Raw genomic sequence first — 27,543 nt, 5'->3', positions numbered from 1 at the left:
CCACATGCATCCCATCATTTGTAAAGAACCCCTGTGGCTGTACTCTAGCTAGCTCTCGAGTCTTCAGTCTTCATACCGGAAGTGGTAGGAACATTACAAGTGAAAAAAGGAGCTAGACCATCTTATCCGGAATTACAATGTAATGTAATAAAAATTCTCTCGGAGAAAATAAATATAGTATATATATGAGAAAAAAAAAGAGATTTTTTCACCAACACTGATAACATTCAATATTGTATATACAAAATTATCTGTTGGTACCTAATGGGACTTTTTACTTTACGGTAGGAAAAGGTAGTATGAATACGCACAGCGAGATCAAGGCCAAGGGAGCTAACTCGTACTCATAATTATAATTCTAGTTGCAAATAAAGTTAGATTCTAATGACCGTTGACAAATAGGGCCAATGTCGATATTATCTAGATAGTGCCAATGAGCAACTTATATCAAAACAAAATTGCACACGACTGTGTTATTGTAAGAAAATAAACAGCGTGACACTGTTATATATAATCGGATATGGAAATGAATAGATAGACTAAGCTTACACTTACAATATCGATCACCTGTGTACAGAAACAGAAGAACTTGACAAACGCGACACTGTTCTCATAAGCAATAACTAGCTTAAATTCTAGCCAAAAAGTTGTTTTGCCAAGCAGTTTACAAGGAAATAGACTTGACCCCAATGATATACTTACACTTAATTAAACATTTTAAACAGGATACTTGGCAAGTCAAAAATTACCTTTATAAAAAGTATATACAAACACGGACGGTGTGGTATAAAACAAGAGGATCAGGCTTACCTTATGGTACATGTTATTATGAACGGTTAAAGCAATATATCAAAAAAAAATCCAAGCACACAAAGAATTCCACACCGAATATCTCTTGAAAACATATCAATTAACACAACCTCACCAACACAACTAAAATATCAATTCAGCAAGACACCAGACATGTGGTATCTCAAGTCACATGCTGAATTAACAAAAATGAACACTTATTTATCCTGGCGAAAGTTGGTATCGTTTAACAAGTACTCTTCTGAAATTACGGTGTTGTATGAAAGTCTTCGTTTCCTTCCATCTTTCAAAACCGCGAAAAGTTAACCGTCCAGACTGTACGTGTTCTGCACACAATTCAGTTTATAGGCATCACTTAATTTTCCCTGGTTAACTCTGGTGAGATCTTCAAAAATCATAGTTCCTGTCCCTTTCAAACTCCTTTGCGCGCGCAGAATAGCTGCCTTTTTGGTTCTGTGTGAATTTCACTATAATCGGTCTGGGCCTGTTGTTCCCGTATCTCCCAAGTCTATGGGCAATGTCAATATATCTGGATTCTAACGGAATTTTCATAGTTCCCGACACAAAGTCCACCACTTTCTCGATGCACTCATCAACCGTTTCTCCTTCATTGGTATCTTTAAGTCCAACAATCCGTATGGAATTTTTCCGGCCGTGTTGCTCCAAGTCGTTCTGCTTACACTCAAGATCACTGTTTCTGAGCTCAATTGTCTCCACTTGCTCCTCAAGAAAACGTACTCGCTCCTTCAGCCCGTCGTTCTCCGTCTCAAGGTCATAGATACGTCCCTCGAGTCTATCTATCATATCCTTATTCTCCTGTTTGATGTCACATTTCAAGCTCTGTAACTTATTTTCCATGAAGTCTTTGGTGACCATCATGGAGAGCATGCTGTGGATTTCCTCAGGTCTCTCATCTGTCGATTTCTTATGAGTATCAAATCCAGCATCACTCTGTCTGCTACTCTGATTTCTGGTTTTAGCACCGGAGAGAAGTCCTGAAGTAGGCATATCGAATAGTGTACAATATAAATCACTGTCCGAGCGTGTTCACTGGTATATACAAGTGTCGCTGGTATAGCGTCATGAGTAGTGGTCACCGTGGTCAACTCAAACCATGTCCAGTGTACACATTATCCAAAAGTGTAATAAAACCTCCAAATTTTTCCTTGGAAATTGCTCGCTAAGTAACGAAGAGTTTACATTTTACATACAAGATAAATTTGGTAAATGTCCACACGGGGAAAACACAGTAAAATCTGGTTTTCTGCCGGAGCTCTCAAAAGCATGTCCACCACGTTGGACCACGGTAGGTCTTATGTTCGATTGGAAATCTTTTTCTCGGGAGATAGCAATTTATGTATTCTGGACTTCCATTTCCATCTGACGTGACTTTGATGTCTTTTCCGCATGACCCACTGTTTCCGGTAGGTTTTCTTTATTTGTTTCTGGTAGCATTAAAGTTAGTAAGGCTGCTAGAAGGGAAAATGTTCCAAACACAATCAGAGGAACAGCTTGACTTATCGTACCGACCGAATTGGTTGCCTGCAAGTACAATTAAGCGCATATAAGAAGTATTTTAAATAGGAATATTTACGATATTTTGCAAGTAATATATGTATATGGAGGAGAACGCCGATGTGGCGCAGTGGTATAAACTGCGGGTATTTCTGACTGGGCGATATGGTACCGTAGATCGTGAGTTAGATGCCCGATCAGGGCACGGGTCATAAATTTGTCTTCCTTCGTCATTTGTGTTACTATGTAATACATGAAATTAAGTAGCACAATGTATCATATGCACTATGTGTTGGTGATGCGATGGTAAATATTTGAAATTCCTGTCGTAGTTGTACTGTGAGGAATATATATACATTTATATTAATTTCGGTTCAAATGATCCCATTCAGATCAGAAATTATGTATTTGGAGGCAACTTTGTAATTCAGAATTTTAATTGCCTCTTCTCTGTTGCATCCTTTCTTAATATTACTGATCAAAGAAAAATAGACAATTTTTTATCAAATGAATATGATATCTGTTCTTGCTTCCATACATCGACTGACTTGTATGACTCATCTTTGCTAGCCAAGGCTTCTGATTACGTTTCACTCCATGAATGTGGGTGGAGCGTTATCAGAAGCCTTTGCTAGCAAAGGTGGATATGATTTGGCCTCCCGCTTTTTATACTTTACATGTTTAATTGACATATATATCACACACACACACAAAATGAGTTATTTGAATTGTATATAATTGACGTTGCATTTTGGATAACGCCACACCAATTTTGAAGAACTTACGAAATGCATTGCCTTGGAAAGACAGCATTCACTTTTTGTACAAATGGTGATATTAAGAGGGGTTTTTTTTTTGTTTTTTATTTTTTTGGTTTTTAAATTTACAATAGACTCCTAATAGCATTTACCTCTAAAGTATCATACCAATACAGTTTAAATTGATCTGAAGCACTAATTGACCATTTTTACCATAAATGTATACGTACCAGTTTTGCGATAAAAGGAGCAACAATGTATCCGATGTTACCACAGGCCAGACTTATACCCATGCCACTGTTACGGAACACTGTCGGAAATATTTCAGCTGCCCAGAGATATATAACGCAATATCCCACTGTCACACCTGATTTCCCCATCATTGCCATGACAAGGGTCACATTTCTAAACCCTTAAAGAAAAGTAAGTGTGAATATGATAATAAAGTTACTTTTTTCATCATTATTTTCATTTAGGTATTTGATTATTAATTCCGAATTATACAGCGATGGTTCACAAATGATAAGGAAATGATTTGCAGGTGTATAGTTCGATTAATTAATTAATCATTTAATTGAATAAAATCTTCTACGCTTGTTTCATTAAGTCCATATGAAATGAAAACTTCCTTTATTTGAAAAATACGTGACTCGTGTACCTTCCATGGCAAATACAGTCGTCCCTGCGCTACATAACAGCATGGTACCACCTATAAACATTGATGTTATGTAGAGTTTCTTTCTTCCGATTCTGTCGCTGAAGACAAGGGCAAGTGTGTCGGCAGGAAATTCAACCAGTCCGTTTATCAGGAAGTTAAGATAAAAGTTACCGCTTAGGTTCTCTGTGTTCAGTGCAAACCCAAAGTAGCAGTGATATACCACGAAGCTTCAAAGAAAGTGATACAAATACAGTGTTAATACCTGGATGTTTACTATTACTTTACTATTAAATCTTTGTTTAAGGATTTTGATGATATAATAAACATTATGAATCTGTAATATATTTTCTTTTTGGTAATTTCCATCCGTTTATTTTATAGATTGTTATTCATTATCAGAAGACCGCTAATTGTGTATATTTTGGTAAAAAAAACTAATCATTTGACATTTAAAATATAAATTCGTGGGAGTAGTTGTTAATTTGAAAGGAACAAAGAAACTGACACATAGTAGATATATGTATGAAATATATTCTCTGAATACGAAAGTTAAGTAACGTTACCTGTCACTTACACGTTGAAAAATATGATTAGTGAATGACAAACTAATGAACGGCTTGACACGAATTGGATCAATGTGTTCTTGTTCCTCGAAACTTCATTCTCCTCATCATATTCCTCATTCAAGGGGATGCAACTCTCCGTATTGTTAGATTTTGCTATTTTCATTAGTATAGCATTAGCCTCTGTGATTCTACCGCGACTGATCAGCCATCGCGGGGACTCTGGTATAATCCTACAATGTAGAACATTATAGAGCTTCAATGTTATTATTTAATTACATACGCGTTCGTCCCAGTGTGACGTAGACAGAGTTAAAAAAGGGAAAGTTGTTTAAAGCTTAGTAAGAATTTTTAACCCGAATGTTTGAGCTAATCTGTGGTTATAAGAAAGCTTTGTTTATTGTGACATGCCCTGTTTCTCGTACTCTTTTCCCTCAAATGAAAAGCCTGTATTTTTTTCCGTCAGTTGGTTAATACACTATTTCCATATCCTCTAAGTGAAAATTTGAATACATTTATAATTGAGGAGGAAATCAAGGCAGCCATTAAAAATTCCTACAAACGAAAACAACTATCACTGTTACGCTCTCATGCTAACTTTGATGAACACTTACCACCAATATATTAAGAACAGCAGCAGTGGTGCCGAAGATACTATCTGAATGTATTTCCAATGACGAAATCCGTATCCAACTCCCGCCAACAGTACAACTCCACCTGAATAGAAGTAGTTCAACAGGAACCCAGCATACAGCCTTTTTGATGGCCCCACAATTTCAATACCTATCAAAATAAAAATGGAAAATATACTTTTGTCAAGCACCTTGTTGAAAAGGTTAACTCTTAAAACTTATTGGGTCAGCACACTACAATGCATTTCATAGCTGAGGGATCACGTAGGATACGCGCGCACGACGTCTGCTTCAAAGGTACCCTTCAACTATGTATATCAAACATTAACTTGCCTTGTTTTTGTTTTGTTTTGTTTTTACTGTGTTAACTCAAAGTGACAGACAACCTTTACCCCGGACAATGATATCCACAATTTTACCGGTGCGAGATTTTCTTTTCACTTACCCTAGACACGGATACCAACAGTGTGAAATATTTTTCACCCATAATTCACCGATTAATCTCCAGTTTAAGACGTGGGGACTAATCTGTCAACTCCTAGGGTATGACAGATTGCCCGCGCTAACCTTCTTAAACGGAAGCACTTCCGGAACTACCTCTTGATTACAATTCGTCGGCTGCTTTTAAGTAAACATGCGAAAATAAACAAACTATTGATATTCCTAAAGATGACGTTTGAAATAGGGGACATGGTTACTGTGGGTGTTAATAGTAAGAAGGGCAACATTATTGCAACAGTCCGCCCTATTTGTACAAATATGATGTTTAAAGCTCAGGTGAGATCGCAAGTGCAGCCAAGCGTGAACGGGTTAAAGGACTACAAGATAAGATTTTGGACTGTCCCTCCATACCCAACAAAGTGACATCTTCGTTTTCCAATGGCAAGCCAAGATTTGTAGCAATGGATCAGAAAAGTTTGTGTCTGAACAGGAAACCCGCAGTACAATGACGAAATCGGTGTTATACGGGTCCATAGTCACTTTTGGAACTTTTAATATCAACATCCACTCCCACAATCAGAGTTCAAATGAAATACAAGAGCGCTCGCGCATTATCTACTCCAATTCTGACAGCGACTAATGTATAACACTAGGCCTGTCGATTGATGAATCAGTGACTATAGCTCCTGTATCTGTTTGACTAAATATTGTGAATATTTAGACCTATGCTTTCTAGGCAGGGAAAGATTCTATACATAAGAGGGTGAACAGGGTAAAAGAACAATAATGAGTTACCCCATTGAAGTGAGACAGGGGAATCTTAACCCTCGGGATAAGATACTTAAGCTATCAAACTTTCGGAAAGCCTCTTATTTGGCAACTTAAGAATCTTCCCCTAGGGTTGAGATTCACCTGTCTTACCCCCAAGGAGGTGGAAGATTATATTTGTCTTCCAACCATGAATATCAGCATTAAACGGCTATGTTGTTTTCTACTTTGTTAAGATATAATGACTCACAATGTTACCATCCAACCATGAAAAGTTATGTTATAGTAACTGTTGCCTTCCCCCTGGCATAACACAGACTGGACCTTACCTAGAACAAAGGCAGGGATATACACTCCCCTGGAAAACATGCCCTGAAGAAATCGAAAAGCCGTGAACATGTAATAATCTGTTGACCATGCTGCCCCCAATCCAGAACCCAGCAGAAAGATAAGACTGATACTTATAGTCTTTTTTCTTCCAATTCTGAAAATAAACGGGGAGTTCAAATAATGTAAAATTACATTACATTACATTAATATTCAAAATCCTACACACTATTGTTATATGTTAATGATCGAGAAATCTCGTGAATATCATTGAATTTTGCTATATCTTTGTATAACTATAAACATGTCAGAAGCTTGCCGAAATTGGTCTTAGTGTGTGATAAAATGTATCAATATCCGATCAATAAAACAGGTAAGATTTAATTATCGTAATAATATAGATGATGAATTTAATAGATAATAAATATATCATGAGCCGCAATCGGTCGTTGATTTGTTTTCTCTGGTATCCCAAGGGAAACATACCCATCCGCAAGAACGCCTTGTATCAATGATCCACAAAAGGAGCCAACATATATTACCATTTGGATGTAGGTAGGAACCAACCCTGAGTCACAAACGAGGTCATTCTGTAACGTACGAACAAACTGACAAACTACTAAGATTAACTTATATACCGATATAACCTGTTAAGCCCTTATAGTTTTCGTGGATAGTAGTTTGGTTTGGTTTGTTTTTGTTTAACGTCCTATCAACAGCCAGGGATAGTAGTTAATCGTCTGTAATATATACATATGATACGATAACGGATTTTTTATCATCGTAGTAATGCGGCCAATATTATCTCATGATAATATTGATAATATTTGATGACGGTTGTCAACAAAATCAAAAAGATAAAAGATATAAGCTTAAGAACTAGATAGTGACATAGTGGAATCAACAAATCACTTTCGGTCTCTTTTTTGCCTCCTTGGAAGAAAAAAGGGAGGAAACTCTCGATTCTGCAGGGTACCCTTTATTAGTCGCTAAATATGATTATCCTGCAGTTGGATACATCAGGTCTAAATCTTTGACTCTCCCGGACATTATATGAAATACAGTGCTATTATTTTCCAATCTTGCAGGGGCAACCAATTTTAAGAAGTCCGTTTAAAACATAGATGCACATAGGATTCAATTACAAGCTGAACATACTTTATACTGCTTCACTGAATGTCATACATATCAATTATGGGCTTTTGGTGAGGTTCATATAGTGCTTTATCACATACCTATGTAATCTTACATTGGTAATACAGCAAATTTCGATTAATGTTTTCAGTTTGTATGTGATAGAAGATGTCATATCACCATATTAGCTAGAACTAATTTAGGGGAATTCCCGTTTCAATGAAACAGTTCGTTGGAAGAAATAAACTGAAGTTGTACCTTACACCTTTAATAAGATTATATGAAAATGTTGTGTTTTTTTGTGTTTTTTTTTTAATTTATGAATTTGAATATAAATAAAAGTCAATTGCTTGAATATTTAAAATGCATATTTATTTCTTTGAAAATATTTTTTTCATTGAAATAAATATTTTCCTCTGACATTTCTGTTTGAGGCTGATTCCCTGAACGCCTACATTTTGAAATAACACCCTACTGACTATGTTTGTACAGTAATTATAGTCTGTTCTGGTGAAGTCATTTAAATTACCTGTGTTTTACCTGTGTGTGTTACCTGTAAATTTCATGGTATTTCTCATCAAAATCAAAGGTCAATAATCAATGAATATATACTGCACAAAAATACAGTATTTAGAATTAAACTATGCACATGATCATTGTCAATACTTATTTAAACAAATAAATAATTATCAAATTGATAAATATTAATAATTTGTTGATATTGATATTAATTGAGAATTCATTGAAATTAATATTTATTAATAATTAAATGAAATTAATATTATAAAATATCTTTTAATAATTCTATCAATTTCATCAAACTAAAAATTGTATCAAATACTTTGCTTTGTTCCTATTACGAGTTATAATCAAAAGTTGTTTTTTTCTCATTTGAACACATCTCTGATACCAATTAAGAAGACTGAAGATAATGATGTTGATAAGTAAAAACGATCACTTTACTGAGATCAGTAAAAATGATGAGTTAATGTAACCCAGGCTACAGGATGACATGACACTTGGAGTTGAATACAGGTTGTACTGATGTAACATGGACAGTGCTTTATCATGTATGTATCAATGACGTTGTCAGCAATATCAGTGTTTGCTACTAACTTATTTTATCATGTGGCCAGCAGGACCACCAGATATTATTTTCAAGTGGTCCTTCTCAGTTTCCAGTGGTCCTTCCAACATATGAGAAATATCAAATATTATCCTTTCATTTAAAAGTCAAGTTAAATGCCTAATGAATATAATGAATTGCACAAAATCAGTTTTAAATCACTATTTTTCTTTCAAAACGCTACTCCTCCTTAACCCTTGGGTGGATTACTTCCAAATTTGGTTTGAAGCATCATTGGGAATGGCAATCATATTTTATATAAATGAGGCTGGTCTGACCCCTGGGGCCCGAGGGGCGGGGCCCCAAAAGGGGAACTTTGATTAATTTTTGCTATAAAATCCTCCTCCTCTCTATCCCTTGGGTGAATTACAACCAAATATAATAATAATAATGTAAGATTCTAATAGTGTTATTCATATAAAAATATGTAATATTATATTAACATGTAATATTCTATGATTATAATAGTGATATTCCAAAATGTGTAACTTTAAATTAGCATACATGTACATGTCTAGTGTTCTATATATAATTAAGATTCTAATGGTGATATTCCTATCAAAATGTGTCAATTTACATTAACGCATGTAATTGTAGTTCTCAATATATAATAAAGATTCTGATAATGTTGTTTTCAAAATATGAAAAGATATATTAACTTGCAGAATTCTAATGCTCTTACTTTTTGTATAATTTATCCACATCAATGTGATTGATACTATGCTATAGAATTGTTTTTATATGCTAGTGTCTTTGTTTTCTTTAGCTGTCAAATGCGCGATTTCTACAGGTAAAATACAGGTAAAATATCTCGGGTAAATACAGCACATGTATGAAACAGACTATAATTACCCTCCCTTTCATGTCTCTGCCTATTGTTTTAAATATGCAGGCGTTCGGGGAACACACCCTGTTTGACAGCTCATAGTTGATAATCAAAACATGCCGGAGGAAAGGTTTGTAAATGTTTGTAAATGACGAAGAAAACCACATTGTTTCTTCATAACAGGCCCGTTGAAAATTCTAACCCTGGATTGCTGAAACGCCCCACTCTGACGTCAGGTCATTATGTGAAATTTTAGCTATTGAAAGGGACACATACATAAAATGTTTGGATCTTGAACTGAAAACAGACGAAAGCGGCCAAGAATATTTGGAGTTTGATAAATATCATCAAAATCCCGCGGAGGAAATTCAACTAACCAGAGGTCATTAAATCCAAAACCTTTTTGCAAATCCCGAGAATTTCCCCAGGTGTCCAATTGAATCAAATGAACTTTACGCGAAACAGAGGTCACGCAAACTCAACACTCCAAATTATCCCTTTTATCTTACTGTCAATCACAAGATAATAAAAGAAATGTTGGTCTTGTTGGAAAAAAAGACCAACCATTCCCTCCGAAAAACATTTTGTATTTTGACGTATCACCGACGACGACCATGCAGTTGAGCCCATGGAACGAACAGCCATGAGAAATGTGCGATATTTTACAAAATGTCCCAGAAACAACTTAGTCAATAAAGTATGTCTCCTCAATAATTTGTCGTAGTGAAGTGGTAATGAGAAATTCCATAAATGAAAACGCGGTCGCGGTTCTATGCACAGGTTATCTGGAGATTGTCAAAATCTTGGAGAATCCTACAAATCAATGACTGTGACTCCGCGTGACATGTCGCTTGTTTTTTGTGAATGAAATCTGCACGCGCTTTGACGTAGTCGCCCAACGAGAGCGCATTAGCTATGTGTCAAAGTGTAGATAATTTTTTTCGATGCCATTGATATGTAGGTTTTATTTGATATTTTACTATATCCATGCTTAACTAAGACTAAATTAAGTTAAATTAAATAGTATATTTAACCTTTCATGCTTGAAGTAAAAGTTTTAAGTGGCTAGATCTGTCAACTAGGCCTACACTTTTAATCTAGGCTACGGGCTAACTTTGAGGGGGGGGGGGGGGGGGGGCTTTTTTATTGAAAACGAAATTAATACCTAGCGATTTGATACCACTCGTAACCGTATTTCATAATTAAGGAAAATTGTAATTAATAACGGTATTTCCCAAGAGCAAAACCACCCATATGTGTTGATTTGGCTAGTAGGATCGCCGAGTTTCTTGTGCGGCGAAAAATGTCCCGATTGGGCGAAGTACACGGGTGATATTTTTCCTTCGCTCAAAAAAACGATTTTCTTATATACCAATATCGTAGAATATGATATTTCAAATTTGACTAGGTCCGTATAACACAATATTAACCATTTCACAATGTTATTGGCAACCAGAATGGGGGGATGGGGGGGGGGGGGGAGGCGGAGTATAAATGATAAAGTTCTTTTGCATATGTCTGAATCAACATACCTCTGTGACTATCGATTCCAAGAACACAGACTTGTCATACACCCAGGATGTACAGGAATCGGCCATGTTTTCATAACTGCCAGAGGCATTGAAAACTTCCACATTTCTTCTGCATGAAAATCTGTTGTCTTCATATAATAATGTTCCGTTTGTCAAGTGAGCACTGACATCCGTTGTTGTGTTATAACTAGAACACCTAGAGAATTATACAAAATAGGTCATTATGTATTGTATTGATTACATACATTACAATTCCGAAATGCAAACATTATATGAAAACTATGTAAGTGATAGAAGACGAAAGGTAAGTTTTGTTCATTATATGATACGAAGGGACGTTAAAAGCAGGTAAAAGGAGCGATGCATACAGCAAGGAATTATGCTCTGTACTTTTTCTTTCGAAACGGCCAAATAAACCTCAATGATGTAAGTTCACCTTTCATTAAGATTATCTTCTTCTTTAAGACGACTAGTTTCAGTCATCAAACCAGGTTTCGATGGCATGGGATGTTATCTACTTATTTTTTTTTTATTTAATCTTATTAAGTTGCACTATTATTCGAAACAAATTGCACCTTCGCTTATTGCCGAATAATTTTGATCTTAGAACACTGGTTCCTCTGTAATAGAGGGACTTTATTTCTATTCTCAAAATTATGTTGTTTTTTTTCATCATTCACTTAATTAAACATTTACGATCACATTAATGAGTTTATTGTGACATGCAATTTTGAAATGTTTCAACAAGAGAGATATGGCATTGTTGAGATATATAAACGAATCATGTGTAGATAGAAAAAAAGAAAAAAAAAACATGTGTAGATATCTTGTCAATAAAAACGACAGTTCAAAACGTATCTAGATCTAATTTAGTCTTTTTTTCGACAGTAAATATCGCAACTCAAAAGAATGATAAACTGAAATAATCATAAAGGCTTAACACATACTGCGCTCTTAAGAATATAATATAAGGCTGACATAGAATTGAAATGTTCTCACCTGTGTCTCGGAGTGTATAAGAGGAATGCGTTGATAACATCGGACATACCTATGAAGATGATGAGGAGGCATAGCAGGAAATAGATACGCTTTTGGTAAGAACCAAACTCACCAATATTTCTTAAAGTCTCGTCAAAATGGACACTCATGTTTTCCTATGATGTTGATCCCACTTCAAAGAAAATGATAAAATCTATTTTACCTAAACAAAAGATGAATTTGTAAAGGAAAGTTATATGGCATTTGTAAGCGATCCGTGCTAAATGATGCAAGAATAACATGATAATTACCCTCCGTCTTATTGGGAAAGCTTGTTAATTGCGCATCTTCCTTTCAAAGAACGTGCTATACAAAGAAAGTAAGATAAACGGATCATGATCTGTTTGCTAAAATAATTATTGTTAAAACAGGAGATGGTCGACAAAAAAGGATTCATCCACCCTTGTTATTCTTTTGGGAAATGTATATTGCTTCTATTGTCGTTACATTTTCAGATTTGGTACTATGCAACTTGATTCAGAGATTGCTTTTCGAACATTCAACGACACAACATAGAGTGAATCAAAGAATCCTTCGACACGACAATGAGGACGACACACGCGGTGTTCGCACATCGCATAACTACAACAGTATGTTTAGGCTGCTAATCTCCTATATGTGCGATGTTCTCATTGACTATTTGTTTCTTTTATCAAATCAATAACTGAACTTTGGTCGTTGAAACTGTCCGCGAGAGCCAAGTCAGATTATGCTATATGTCAGGAACCTTGTTATCTTGAGTTATTGAATTTGAACTTGAACTTTTTACCTTAAACTGGTGACCCTGAACCAGTGTTCTTGATCTAGCTTATTGCTAAATGAGAGGGTTGACCAAATACTTGAGAACTTGAACATTTGAACTTGAACCTTGAATCTGCGTCCTACGACTTAAGCGCTTTTAGCTGTCTATGTGTTTATTGTCTTCTTGTCGACAGCCCGATAGCCATGACCAAAATACTATGATTTGATAATTATACCACTGTAAAAACGTGATATACATAATCATTTAAAACACTATATATTTGTTTAAGAACACCGTGTGTAAATTTGCTTCAATATACAACATCTAGAATGTGAATCAACATTTAAATTCATGTACACATTTTTTATACATTGATTATCTACGCCGCCTGCAGCCTCACATTTAGAGTCATGTACACATTATAATCAAACTGTTGGAGTAGACATTTATTATATATGTTTTGTTCGCTGTGTAACACTTGAAATAAAATCTATGATTGTATTATGTAATGTGAGGCGCATTAGAGTAATTTTAAAAATTAGATAGTTCGTTACATATAAATGCTGCTGTATAAAACATTTGTATCTATTATTGTTTTATTAGAATTTGAATCAACATTTAGAATTTGATTCAGTAAGAATATAAAAGACACGCTGAATGTCTTTGCGAAGTTGCATAGCTTCCCAATTACAAATTATGTATGTCGTTTGTCGAGCTTCTTAAAGGATCCACCTGCTTTTCTCACATACTGCACGGGGTGATCCCGTGGTCACTGGGGAAGGGGTAGAACGACAGCTGACGAGCGCTCTGACGCCATAAAAATAGCGTAGTGTCATCATTTTATGTAGCGTTACCACGTCGCAAATTGACAACGTCATCAATTTCGACGCATATTTTCATTATGGCGCGATGAAAAAGATTAAAACATTTCAATTTTATTTTATTTTTATTATTATCTATTTATTTTACTTTTTAAAGTACAGAATGTGAGAAAAAGAATCAAACATGGGTCTTACCCATGGACAGCGAATCTCAACTGGAGTGTAAGAATCCAGCAGGCGTCGAGCTAGCCAGCCAATCTCTTACACACGGGTTGAGATATCCATGTCCATGGGAAATGTTCATTTATCTGTGTTATGTTCTTATTTTGCTCCCGTTTATATATATATATATTTTACTTAAAATATATTTCTGCTTACATTTTAGTTAGCACTGAGTGCCTATTTGCATACATGTATATATTGAATCTACAATAAACATGAGTTAATGACTTGATCTTAAAAGGATTGCATGCATTATAAGGCTCGGTTCATACAGGTGTTCCTTCGCTGATGTGTACTGCATTTCTGTACAAGAATATCTTAGCAAGATGAGATGTGTATTTATTATTTAATAATATGCAATGAGGTTTGGAGGAAAACTTCCTTTGAGAAAACGTCACTTCAGGTAAGCATACCTTTTTAAAATTGTTGAACCAATAACTATGATATACACACGTTGGTGGCTGGTGACATACTTTCAACATTTCTTTATTTGGTTACATTAACAAATAGAGTGACGGGATGATTATTCAGCGATAATATATGATGCTTTGTCGATGAACACTTGGTGTTTTGACGTATATACCACAAGGAATGTTTGATATGCGAGCGGTGTGTTTATCAAGATCTACATTTGAAATGCTAAACCTATATAGTAAATGTTTGATTGAATAAATTAACGGGGTGAACGTTCTTGCTCTGGTTACCACCGAGCCTATTACACATAATGAATTTTGGTGGTGCTTTAAAAATTATGCATTTACTTAACAGAAAAAAGGCAGACATGCTCTGAATATATATTCAGAAGGCATGTAATGATGAATTTATTCATCAGTAGGCACTTGAGATTTTAAATGCTTCCATAAATAAAACTCATTTGTACAATCCGACTATTTGTACTGCTATATATGTAAGCTTGCCATATGTATACTGTGATGCAATTTACATCGAGGATAACAATATAATGGAAATAATATATCGCCATATGTTTATCGTATTCTCCAACTATTCGTTATTTATAAAAATAAAGTTATCAATATTTGCAACATATGTTCATCATTAAGTGCGTCAAGCTCTAGCAAGTGGGACTGATTTTATCTTGTGCATATTCGAGGAACATTTTGTATTTGTTGATAAATACTTACAGCGTAGATAGAAAGGTATCTCATACTATTTGTAAATTCCTTGTTCAAAATAACTGATATGTTCATTTCAGTGTTAAAGAACAATGAAAGTACCGTCACTTACTACAAAGTATCATTTATATATATCTGCATTCGCATTTCAATTTTTACTACTATATAATACATTTGATAACCAAAACTAACCAACATTCACTAAGAATATAGCCCGGTAAGTGATATTGCCGACAGCTGTTGAACACTACAGACACTAGCAATTTAGAATAACAATGACGTATCAATAATTGAATATTGTAATTCAACGTAAACTTTAAATCATGTTTAAAATGTATATTGTGGCTGAGATGTAATATCTTTCTATAGCTGTGCAACGAATTGAACGATATAAACATAATGATCTAGTTCTTTTCAGCAAGAAAATTAAAAATGGGATTCTATAAAAGCTTCAGGTGTATAGTGTCTTTCAATATGAATTCTGTAATTGGTAGAGTAGATATCAAAGCATAAATATATAATAATGTCATAAAGCTGTCGTGGAGCTCGTAAGAAATGCTAGAGCAAAAGTGTGGAAACCAGAAGAGAGGTCAGAAAATATAATCGGCGTAAAATGAATGTTAAATTATGGACGGGGAAAGGTCATCATAACTTATTTCTAATTTTAAAATAACATTAGATACGTGTGTGTACTCTGAACTGATGCAGCTATTCGTATCATGAGGGCAGGAAGGCCAACCTTGAAGACGTAAAGACCGCTGAGGAAGAGCTTACCAACCAACACTCCTTATGGACACAATAAGGACGACTTTGAATTAAAATAGTTTTAGGCGATACATCCATACAATACAGTGTCATGACATATATTGTAGTATTGGGGACACAATTCAAATCGCCCTTATTGAACAATCATGTAAAAAAAAAACACACACACACACACAGACAGACAGACAGACAGAGAATACCGACTTACTTATAAAAGCATAATGAACGCTTATTTTTTCCCTAAATGATTAAGTGACAATATCCTAAAGTAACGAGTTGAAGATAATTAGAGACATACAGTCTTACCTCCAGATTAAACAGCAAAGACTGCGGATTCTAAAAGGATATAATCCGACCCCTGTTAAATATATGCCATATCGGGGCGTGCGTGCACATAACCTTTAGAAGTACAAAGGTAAATGAAAGGTGATAACCTCAGACTTAGTCTTTTCTATCTTTACTGACACAACGATCAACCTCTTTAATGTTTGATGATTTGGGCCAAGAGGTGCCCTATATATTTTGAAGTGGCGTGGTGTATCCAGTGTACAAGAACGCACAGTCACAAGCGCACTAATACACTCACGTGCGAACACAATGATACACAGATAATACTATAAGAAAGCATTTGAAAGAAAAAACCTCGGTCAATTTTCTACAGATTCCAGTATGATTCTCTGAAATTCGGAAAAAAAGCAGTCTAAATTCTATAAAGTTCTACCCAGCAGATTTCACTTTCGGAGATTTTCCTTAATGTTAGGAGAATGTATCAAGCATTCCCCCATCAAATTGTAAGTTACTATCTAATTTAACCTAAATGATTACTTAACTCATAAATCAAGGTGTAATACAGTGTTGTTATATTTTTTTCTCTTTGAAGTGATAAAACATCTCATACCAAGTTTTGAAACCGGCGTTGTATAAGTTATTACTTTTGTTAAAGATACTATCTTATAGCTTATTTGCCACAAACGAAAATCCGTTTCAATTAACTATTCACCTGCTTGAATAATACGATAACATGTATATATTCTCTATAACACTGATATGTTTGTCCCTAATCTGTCCTACCTTTAGCCTTTGTGTCCTTCCTTGACCTTGCAATTTAGCCTGTAAGCGGAAGCCTCTTTAAACCATGTGGGGTTACCGTGGACTTCGCCACTCTCCGGTAAACATGAATTTCAATGGTGTATCTAATATGTGTTTACCCGCTCATTTAAAATTTTACTCTACCATAACGCGTACAGATATCAACCAGTATCATAATGCGACAGACTGCTACACACATGTTACATGCAATACAATATTTGTGACGCATAGTCGTGTACGTCTATATGTGTAAAAGTACAGAAGCAATGTCGGCTGTTTTATCATAGGTGATCAGATTGAATGACAACATTCCATGTTATAATAAGTGAATAGCCTTTAGAAACTTTCTGCATTATACTGGAGGTAGAAATGCATAAAATATATCCAATGAGTGTTCACTCTTACAAAAGAATATTGAAAATATAAGACTGTAATTATATTGTATTGTTATCAGGCCCGGCAGGGAATTATTTGTTTATTTATTTATCTTAATCTTAAAATTATCTTAATTTTGCTTCAATCTATTAACCAAAAATGTATTCCTATCACATAATATATTTGCATCGCCATAGTATCTTTATGCACAACATGTGATAAATTATACATCTATGCAGCATTGTGACGATTTCAAACAGAATATAAAACCAATTGTTAATACATATGCCTACTTACGTACGCATATAAACATTTTATCACAAATTTCAAATTAGATTCTTAATAATCATACATTTGCATATGACTTTATTTTCAACAACAGGTGAATCAGTATCACTGCTTGATGAAAAAACTTTTTGGCAAAATATTAAGCTGCCATGCTATTTAGTAATTAAAAGTCGTTACAATGCAGTGACAAATTTTCTGACAATTACATAATACAGGTTATTGTCAGTGCTGACAAAACTCAATTTGAGTTTGAAATGAGTCGTTTACTATACAGTATATATACAGTATTGTTGACAAATGTTATGCATGATTACCCTCAGCGTAGAGTGTGATCCGACTGGCGCCTTTATTTAAAAAGAACACAAGGGAATGTTTGTATTGTAGATTGTTTCAGGAATTCGATACCCTGTCAATTATTTCCTGTCTTAGCTGTGACAGACAGGTTAGGTATCCTAACATTCTAATTTACATATGTTTTGTGTACGCCTGTGTTTATCTATGACCGATTCATGCGACATAACATACGTATAATGCCCTATTTATTAAGGAAATCAATACACATATAACCTATATTGTAACAAAGGTATACTACAACATTTTTACATGTACAATCACCAAACAATAACAAACTATTCAAATGGGTTTGTTCTGTAAAATGAAATTGGTACGTTTTAGGAGCTACTTTTATACGTGAATTTATACATTGTGTATCGGCTGAATATGTGTAACCCTACGCTCATGTTTACCTTATCTTTCGTTCACTTGACATACCTGCTATATTCGAGCTACGACTGGTAAGTGGTTTTATGTGTGTATATGTGATTAAAATCCCAATCATAACTGGTTGGTATATGCCATATTCTATCGTTAAACGAAAAGAAAATTATTGTAAATATCCATGAAGGAAAGAAGTAACGTAACTAGATATGTTAGTAAAAATCCGATGATAAAATAAATCGTATTGGATATCAACTAGGGCTTAATAATAGACTAACAGGTTGGGTGATTTTGATTCTAGGTCAGGTACTAGCGTTTGTGCGTTAGACGTCGTATAAATCAAAATCGATATGATATGATATAGATATGTATGTGTGTGTTCCTGTAAAGGCGATATGTGTATATTGATTTTGCTAATTAGTCATTTTTAACATATCCGCTTGTATTTAAATATTCCGGTTGAGGGACTATTATTAATGATGGCGGCCATCCGGAGCTCGAATATGCACAGTATTTAACAGATACACATTAGAACAATTCCAACAAAAGGGGCAAAGTTATTAATTAGATATAATTCGTCGTAAATGTAGCTCAATACTCATGTTCCACATCGTATAAGGAACATATATATATCCCTCCCCCTCCCCCTTATTAGCACAATGTATCATATACACTCTGTGTTGGTGATCCGAAGATAGAGATTTTAATTTCCTGTCGTAGTTGTACCGAGAGAATATATATATATATATATATTGTTATTTATTATCATAAGCACTCATTTCAAACACGTCAGTATCATAGCAAGATCACCTATTTGCATTTTATGTTTTCACAGGTGGCTGCATTTTTAAGCTGTGTATAAAGAAAACATCGTGGCATAGCTACTATGCGATTTGATGACATTTTGAAGGCCGTTGGAGAATTTGGACCGTATCAAAGATGGATTTTTATTTTGATATGTCTGCCAATTATCTTCATAGGTATATCTGACGTAAACAACGCACTACTGCTCTTCTCGCCAAAACACAGGTAAGTTAATATATCCCATATACACAGAGTGGTGACCCATTTTCCTTTTATCCTTAATGATTAGCACTGAGCACCCCCTCCCTCCCCCTCCCCCCTGAATGATTTATAACCCTCACATATATAGGTTGATTTAATTAGTATCATGCTTATTGAAACCCTCTCCAACAGATACTCATCCATTTCTCCACAACGACCACCACTAAGATAGTAAATATCTTAATTTCATCCCAACATAAGCATCAAGAGGTAACATCAGTTCGGCAAATGATGCTACTGCTTTGTTACTATTGCTTTACAAACAGACATATATTTCTATTTAGACATACACTGGTAATATAAGCCAGCCGTTTTCTAACTTGTAAATTATTTATTTCCTGTGTTTTCATTAATACTTCATTTTATCATGATGTAATGTGTAGATTATGCCATACAATACCACTACTGAAATATCATTGTTTGTCTTGTGACATATTACAATTTAAATGTAATTTAATTAATTAATCAAATATTCAAATGTGTTTGTATGTAACAGGTGCGCTGAGAGTGGTGTGCATAACAACACAAAGTGGTACTCAGAACGGACAGTAAATTTTTCCGGGAGATTTATACAGAATGCAGGGAAAGATGTTTGCTTCACATATTTAATAAACTCATCGGATGAAAACGCTACTTCTCTCAAACAGCCGTGCACGATCTGGACATACGACCAGTCTGTATTCATAGAAACCTTCGTTTCACAGGTAGCTATTTAGTTTACCGGTACAATATGAAAAAAAAAACATTCCTTTGCTTATATTGGTCATTTGTTCCACGAAACATTATTTTTTTCCATTGACATTTCTATTAACATTCAGCTGTTTGGGTATGAATGACGTAATGTAAATTAGAACTGCGTCTGTTTGATCATATCGGTGTTTTATTAAAAGTGAAAAAGGCGAGAAAAAACACATATCGTATGCATCACTTCTAATAATGTTAGCATGTGATGTGTATTTATTTGTGTGGATAAGTGTATGACTAGTGTAATCTAAAAAGCATCTGCTTAAGAACTATTTATTTTTATCTTCCAAAATTTTGTCAATTTCAAAACTCAAACAGCTGAAGCTTATGATAAACGTTTGCAGATTTCTGACTTCTGCAAACGTTTCTTTTATTTACCAATCTATGTTTTCTTTGCTTAGAAATGAATCACTTAGGACGGATCAAGGAATTTTCTCTCTGGAGAATGAAGAGGTCCAGTGTCGATGTTATGCAAATGTATAACATCCCACCCTTACCCCCAGAAGGTGACGCATCTTTGCTGTATGAGGATTTGAAAGTATTGTTCTTAATGCTTTCATTTCACAAAATATGATTGGAGTACGTAATGCTTCACGTGAAAATCCAGGAATTTCAAAGAAAGGGTATATGAGATGCAGCAATTTCGGAATGTGGTATCTATATGCACTTTTGCGAAGAGGTTTCAGGATCGCTCCGTCTTGATTCTATCTAGCATATATCCCATTGTATTATAAATTCTCTAATACAATGGGATTTTATGGCATTTCAGTCAGGAAAAACTTTGAGATATCGGGTATTCGAGGTTACCATGTATATTTTATGCAAATCTTTTGATGGCGGGCTGAATTTACGTCGAGATGAGTGGAGTCTTCGAGTTATCAAAGTACAGGATAACAAAGTTTGGCTGTTTGTCTCGCTTTTACAAAAAAATAAATACGTACATGTTACTTCTCCAATATCAATATACTGTTAAATTTCTTCTTCAGTTAAAACAAATGCGGCTCATTAAGAATTTTAACTTTTGTATCAATAATCTATTATTTTATCAATGTAGGGAAATACTTTAAAAAATGAATAAGTCCACGAAGCCTTCACCTTAGACAATCTCTATGCTATATTCAATCTTGTTGGATACAGTTTGCTTGCATATTATTTCTGTAAACAGTAATGTGTATGTTTGACTTGAGATGATATATTGCTTTGTGAGGGGTCAGAGATCGTCACGTTCCTTACAAAGTAGTTGTTCTGACAATGTGAGTTGTTACATAGTATTTAATTTAGCGTGTCCGTGGAAATAAAAGGACATTCTTCAGTGTGTGTTTGACAATGCTGGCGATTTATTATAATTTATAATAATTTTATCTTTTTTAAATTGATTATTTTCAAAGTCTATTGTGTATTTAACATTTTTGTACCAATTAAGATTGAGAGATAGAATATGTCGTAGACTCTGAATTTACTGATATGCATTAAGATATATGTACCATTCCTATATGATGTTTTTTATACATTGTATATCTAAATAGCAATCATACATTTGTGTGATTCACAATGCTATCGACTAAATATGATTTATAATGGTTTAATATATTTTAATTACATTATGTTTAAAGACTATTTTGTACTTATCATTTTTATACCTTTAAAAGGAAGAAATAAAATATGTCGTAGGCTCTGAATTTACTGCTATGCATTTAGATATAAAAACATGGTGTTATTAATAGATTTCTATTCCTAGCATAACCTGGTATGTGAAGATGCAAATATCCCAGCATACATACAGATTTTCATGTACTCCGGAGCGCTGACAGGATCACTATTTCAGGGATTTTTTGCCGACAGGTATCCTTCAGAAACACACTATGTATGATTTGAATTGAATAATAAATAATATAAGATTGTTTTCCTTCCATTTAAATGTTTTATTCATGCCTTTTTTTAATTTGCTTGATGAATTTCTGTTGACTTACTAAATATCTTGCAATTTGGGCTCCATTCATTACATTTAAAGATCAAACGGATATTTGGAAATGTTAACAAAGTCCCTGTTATTGATCTATTAGATACAAATGTACACCGTACCGTTTTCAGTGTTAACATTACTGGATTCAGTAATTGAAGAATGCCGAATTATAGTTTTAAATGCAATTTTAGATATACATATCTGACTCTTTAACACTGTATACAGCCTTCTTGTATTTTGTAGATTTGGTCGACAACGTATGATATGCTACGGTCTTTTCTTCGTGTTCGTATCGGGACTAGCTTCAGCATGGTCGCCAAATTATTATATATTTGCTATATTACGATTCATCCAGATTATGACATCAAGGGGTGTATATATATCATCATTCATTCTAGGTTTGTATTTAGAGTCATCAAATAAAACAAGTAATTTCACATAACGTCTGCATTTTTATTATCACATGGATGATTAAAGCTATAATACTGCGGTAAACAATGCGTTTTGAAAGTAATGGTTTCTGTGTTTAATGTGCACATAACTTTTTCATAATGAAGCAACATTTCTTCATTCATATGAACTGTGTTTTATATCACAAGGTATCACAGACTTCCAAAATATAAATGAATATTTGAATTATTTGTTGATGCACAAAAGAAGAACAAAAAGTAACGACTTTAGAAACGTAAGATCTTGAATAACAAATGGTCTAAAAATCTGTTTCATTTTCAAGATTGAAAATTGCAAAATTACATATTTTCGTATTTAATGAAAATATAATATGGTGATGTTGAAAAGTCGAAGGATACAGTGTAAATACCCTTTTCACAATAACTAAATGCACCAAAATCATTTTGATGTTGCATAAAAGATACGATTGTAGTCCATAAGTATCTCAACAGACTATTGCCAAAGGAAACATTATCTTTATGTCAATATAGTTATATTATCTTCGTGCCAATATAATTATAATAGAGGTGTGAAAACTCCAAAAAAAATATTATTTATTGAAATTATTTACGGTTTTAGCTATAGAAATGGTCGGACCTTCAAAACGTCAATGGGCCGGTTTTCTCTTCAATTATCCCTATTCCGCTGGCATAGCTCTGCTAGCTGGGATAGGATATGGTCTACGACACTGGCAATATATCCAGATAGCCTGCACAGCGCCGATTATCCTGTTTGTGGTGTATTGGTGGTATGTATTTTCATATATCAAGAAATCACAAATATTGTTGTTATCTCTGTATGACAATTTTCCACTATCTTTAAATCCAAACATTACACAAAGAATGTTTGAAAAGAAAAAAACACCCGTGTCCCTTAAACAACAGTACTCGCTGGTAACCATTACAAGGTAGACATCTCACCTTAGGTAAAAAAAAACACAATTTATATAAACTGCCACTGGCCTTCCGTACAACAGAGCTAGCAAGAATAATTTATACATAATTAGGCGGCTGACCTTTTTATGTTCTCTTCTGATTCTTTATGGAATCCGCCCCGACCACTGACAGTTGATGATCTATGCATATAATTAATTCAAATTATTATATCCTTAAACATTTTTTTACCCAATTGTCAAAACAACATTAACATTTTAACTAAATTGACTCAATCGATTATAATTCATATTTAAACTTCATTTCAAGCAGTGTGTCAAGCTTGAACCGGTCTATATGGGATATTTAAACATCTCTCAAATTAAGCACCTATATATATAGTTCAAAATCATAATATTTAATACCAAATTAACAATACCCATGTTCAATAGAAAACATACGAATGATACTAGCTCTATTCTTGGAATAACGTGCACATCATACAAACTCATTTGTCCATAACGTAGATTTACTGGTCCATTGTCATTGTTTCCAAGATAACCATGCATGAATGAGGCACACATCACCAGCTTCAAAGCATCGTCGTAGTCCAATGCTTCACATGTTCATAAAAACTTACTTGAATAGAACCTTCAGATGTCATTAAGTATTTGTTTGGTGCGCAATTGAAACACATTTTCAACAATTGTCGTCATATCCATTCCAATATGATGTTACAGTACCCACTGTCGTCTGTAGAAATTCAGTCATCGTGTACAGTCTTTGCTACAGAGTATTGAATATTCCCATATTCAGTAACTCTGTCACAGATGAAACACCCCAGACGATATTCAAGACCACTGTTGAGATGTATATTAAAAGGGGAAGGACGGGAGGAGGACGAACAGTTCAATTCACCGTTAGAGGACTGTTCCCTCATCCGTGACAATGACAATGCCACCGGAAGTTAGAAAGACAGAAATCCCTGGGTGCGTTCGATTACAAACATTGCACAAGGCGTGTTCGATTAAGAAGGATTGACATTAGCGAACATTAATTCATCAGTTTGTAATGAATGGTATCAGACAATTGATATAGTATATCATAAAACTGTTCCTACAGTAAATATTATTAGATAATTGACCACTGTGTAGAAAGATATTCAATGTATTTATCACATACTTTATGCATTGATCTTGACAATCTCCATTGCGATCGGGTGATACAGTGGTAACACACTTACCTTTCACCTAGACCACCAGGGTTCAATACCCGATCCGATATGTTGTATAGTATCACCTGTCCGATCACGTGGGTTTATTCTGGATACCCCAGTTCGCTCTAACAGTAAGATTCCTCACAAGAGTGATTACTATAAGTTAGTATAACTTGTTTTGCAAACTGTTGTAAAATTATATAAAATCTACTTTTTTGAAGGGTTATTCCCGAGTCCCCACGATGGTTGATAAGTCAGGGAAAGATAGACCAAGCCAGGAAAACAGTTTTGAAAATGGCCGCTTCCAGTAATACCATCAATTGTGTCCCTTTGCCTGCTGACATGCATGAAAAGACAGAAAGAAATGTGAATAAAAAACAAGGCATCGTTGATTATTTCAAACGGCGCTCTCTGCTTTGTCAGTCATTGGTTATATTTTTCAATTGGTAAGTTTCTACAGCTTAGATAAATAGTTATAATAGCTTATGTGTTTTGTATTTGTACTTAATATGTATATAGCAGTGATACAGCCTTTCGTTACATAAAGCACTAGACATGTGGCTTAGCTATAGCTTTGATGCATCCAGCATTTGTTTTTTGTTTTTGTTTTTTAAGGTATTTCTAAATTATATCATGTTATGTAATATCTTATTATACTGTATTATGATATTATATTATATCACATTGATAAGCGGGTAGCGTATCTGTCGCTAACTTGTGCAGATGTTATAATTTCATATTACAATTTTCTTTGTACAGTTTCGTGGTTTTCCATTGCTTCTTCGGCTTTACACTGAATACCGGAAACCTGGCAGGAAGCTTCCACTTGAACGTCCTACTCAGTGGTCTCGCTGACCTCCCTGGCTATACAATAGCCCTCTTGTCAGCTGGCAGGATGGGTCGGAAGAAATTATATATCTTGGGCATGGTAGTAGCAGGATTGTCGCTATTGGGAAGTGGTGCTATATCAGTCCTAGCTACAGAAGGTATTTACAGTGTAAATCAATATATGTCCACCGCTCCCCCACACAGGAGGTATACACATTGTAATGTAGCATTAGTTCATCAAACATTTTACCTCCCCTCCCAATACAAGATGTGTTCGCATTGTAATGTTACGTTCGTTCATCCCACCCCACACAGGAAGTATTCGCATTGTGATCCAACATTTTACCGTTCATTCCTAAATGTTAAAGGTTTCTGGTAGAATTTACTGTTTTACATATACATGATATACACAAAGAAAGCATATACATGTACCATTGATTCTAGACGTATTTTGGAGGAAATTTCACCATTTACATTGAATGTTTTATATCATTGTAAAATAATTAAAACATTATTTTAATTATCAAAATTACCTTATTTAATGTATTCCTAGTTGTATCTCTTTTGGTCTCCAATCTTAATCGTTTTCGGTTTCAGATTTTAAAATTGCCTCTATTGTGTTGGCAATGATAGGAAAGATTGGAATGGCAGTGGGGTTCAGTGTAATATATATATGGTCGGCAGAACTTTTCCCAACAGTGGTCCGAAACACCGGTATGGGATTAAGTACTTCTCTTGGAAATCTAGGTTATATGGCGGCCCCAGCAGTTGCAAGATTGGTATGTTATTATGCCATAACTTGGAATATAATGCTGTAAACTGGCATTGTTTTCTAAAACTAAATGCTTGTTTTAAGAAAATAAATAAGTTTGCAGTTATTCTCATATTTAGTTTTTAAACTTTATTTCGCATCGCAATTCATGTTTATATTTAACTTTACTTTAATATTTTCATCTTTACTTTCAAACTTTTAAGTTAATTTTCTTAATCAAAAATATATTCTTTTATGTTTTTTGAAAACAGGGAACCGTGGTTCCTGGAAGAATGGGGAATGCAGTGCCTATTTTTGTGTTTGGTTTTCTCTGCCTTATTGCAGCCTTCATGACGTTGATCCTGCCAGAAACACAAAATGCGCATCTTCCGGAAACGGTCGCGCATTCCAAGGCCATGAACAGAGAAATTAGATATAAACTCGGTAAAAAAGAACCACTTGATGAACGTATTAATTTATCCGTATGTAATTCATAAAATATATGTAACATACAGTATGTAAATTATTAGATAAGTTCGTGACTGTATAGTTTTGTTTTTCCCCATGACTCATGTTTGATTGTTCTGTTATTGTGTTTAATTGTTCTATTATTGCATTTAATTTTTGTATTATCGTGTTAATTTTTTTCAAATAATGTTAATTGTTAAATTAATAAGTCTATTTTTTGTAATTATTGTGTTTAATTGTTCTACACCTTATTGTGTGACGTTTACGACATTATATAGCTACTTTGGAATAACCATTGACAAACTGAGATCTGAAGACCTACACTGCAGATGGCAACTTTTTATAAAATGTGCAACATACAGAAAGGTGAATCTTATATTTAAGTGTAAAATCTCCGATATTGTTATATAGTGAATAAGACTATATTGTTTCACGTTCATTTACGGTTTATTTTTTGTTGATATAGTAAGTTTACATAAATTCAACAATTTATACTTAACCTATTGATTTTGTTTTATTTGTTCAGCATTCGCAATGTCGTTCTTCTGAATCAGAAAAAGCATAACATAAAAAGAGGACAATAATAAACACGTGTATTTAGAATTATCTCGTAAATATCCTTAAAACTCAGCTAGCAACAAATAAGTAGACTGTCACAAAATACAAAGTACAGTCGAGTTATCTACCCTTAGCAATCGTATTTACGCATCTAGTTGGAAATATCTAAGTGATCTGACTCAACCACTTACAATGATGGTAGCGTGGCAAATTGCTACATAAGTTTTGTTATTAATCGGTTTGATACCGATAGTCCACAAAGAACTAATGGTTTTGAAACTTTAATCTATGAAACATTATCGTTTTATAATATCTTGACAATACATCATTTACCCTCCGTTTATAACT

At 34.3% G+C, this 27,543-nt stretch overlaps 2 protein-coding genes across 4 annotated transcripts in view; one reads left to right on the top strand and one right to left on the bottom strand.

Annotated features, from left to right (window-relative positions):
- Positions 1–17,048, bottom strand: part of LOC117327294 (organic cation transporter protein-like) — a 28,877-nt gene extending 11,829 nt beyond the window's left edge. Inside the window, exons 1-10 of the mRNA XM_033884220.1 lie at positions 16,883–17,048; positions 12,090–12,261; positions 11,091–11,286; positions 6,959–7,062; positions 6,475–6,629; positions 4,919–5,087; positions 4,316–4,537; positions 3,742–3,968; positions 3,314–3,495; positions 2,123–2,352 (exon numbers count right to left, since the gene is read on the bottom strand). Of these exons, the coding sequence (XP_033740111.1) occupies positions 2,164–2,352; positions 3,314–3,495; positions 3,742–3,968; positions 4,316–4,537; positions 4,919–5,087; positions 6,475–6,629; positions 6,959–7,062; positions 11,091–11,286; positions 12,090–12,238 (1,593 nt within the window). The 5' untranslated portion in view covers positions 12,239–12,261; positions 16,883–17,048 and the 3' untranslated portion in view covers positions 2,123–2,163. The remainder of the gene's footprint in view (positions 1–2,122; positions 2,353–3,313; positions 3,496–3,741; positions 3,969–4,315; positions 4,538–4,918; positions 5,088–6,474; positions 6,630–6,958; positions 7,063–11,090; positions 11,287–12,089; positions 12,262–16,882) is intronic.
- Positions 14,245–27,136, top strand: LOC117327292 (organic cation transporter protein-like). Of its 3 annotated transcripts, none has more exons than XM_033884218.1 (10): positions 14,245–14,316; positions 19,116–19,309; positions 19,842–20,049; positions 21,828–21,931; positions 22,296–22,450; positions 23,082–23,250; positions 24,812–25,036; positions 25,350–25,576; positions 26,016–26,197; positions 26,442–27,136. In XM_033884218.1, exons 2-10 carry the CDS (start codon positions 19,167–19,169, stop codon positions 26,664–26,666), a joined length of 1,638 nt encoding a protein of 545 aa, XP_033740109.1. In that variant the 5' UTR covers positions 14,245–14,316; positions 19,116–19,166; the 3' UTR covers positions 26,667–27,136. The 3 variants fall into 3 exon arrangements, with proteins under 3 accessions (XP_033740109.1, XP_033740108.1, XP_033740110.1); XM_033884217.1 differs by lacking the exon at positions 14,245–14,316 and adding an exon at positions 18,286–18,357; XM_033884219.1 differs by lacking the exons at positions 14,245–14,316; positions 19,116–19,309 and adding an exon at positions 20,491–20,595 and having other exon boundaries at positions 19,936–20,049.
- Positions 27,137–27,543: the final 407 nt, after the last annotated feature.

The sequence above is a fragment of the Pecten maximus genome, chromosome 5 (assembly GCF_902652985.1).
Source record: "Pecten maximus chromosome 5, xPecMax1.1, whole genome shotgun sequence".
Lineage (NCBI taxonomy): Eukaryota > Metazoa > Mollusca > Bivalvia > Pectinida > Pectinidae > Pecten > Pecten maximus.
The sequence above is the reverse complement of the archived record's forward strand: the minus strand, read 5'-3'. Positions and strand labels throughout refer to the sequence as shown.

What these genes read in the sequence shown, in the direction of transcription:
- LOC117327292 (XM_033884218.1), top strand. Translation starts at nt 19,167, where the DNA reads ATGCGATTTGATGACATTTTGAAGGCCGTTGGAGAATTTGGACCGTAT. An exon ending in CAGGGATTTTTTGCCGACAG is followed by an intron (nt 21,932 to 22,295) that starts GTATCCTTCAGA and finishes TGTATTTTGTAG; the next exon opens with ATTTGGTCGACAACGTATGA. An exon ending in CCCCAGCAGTTGCAAGATTG is followed by an intron (nt 26,198 to 26,441) that starts GTATGTTATTAT and finishes TTTTGAAAACAG; the next exon opens with GGAACCGTGGTTCCTGGAAG.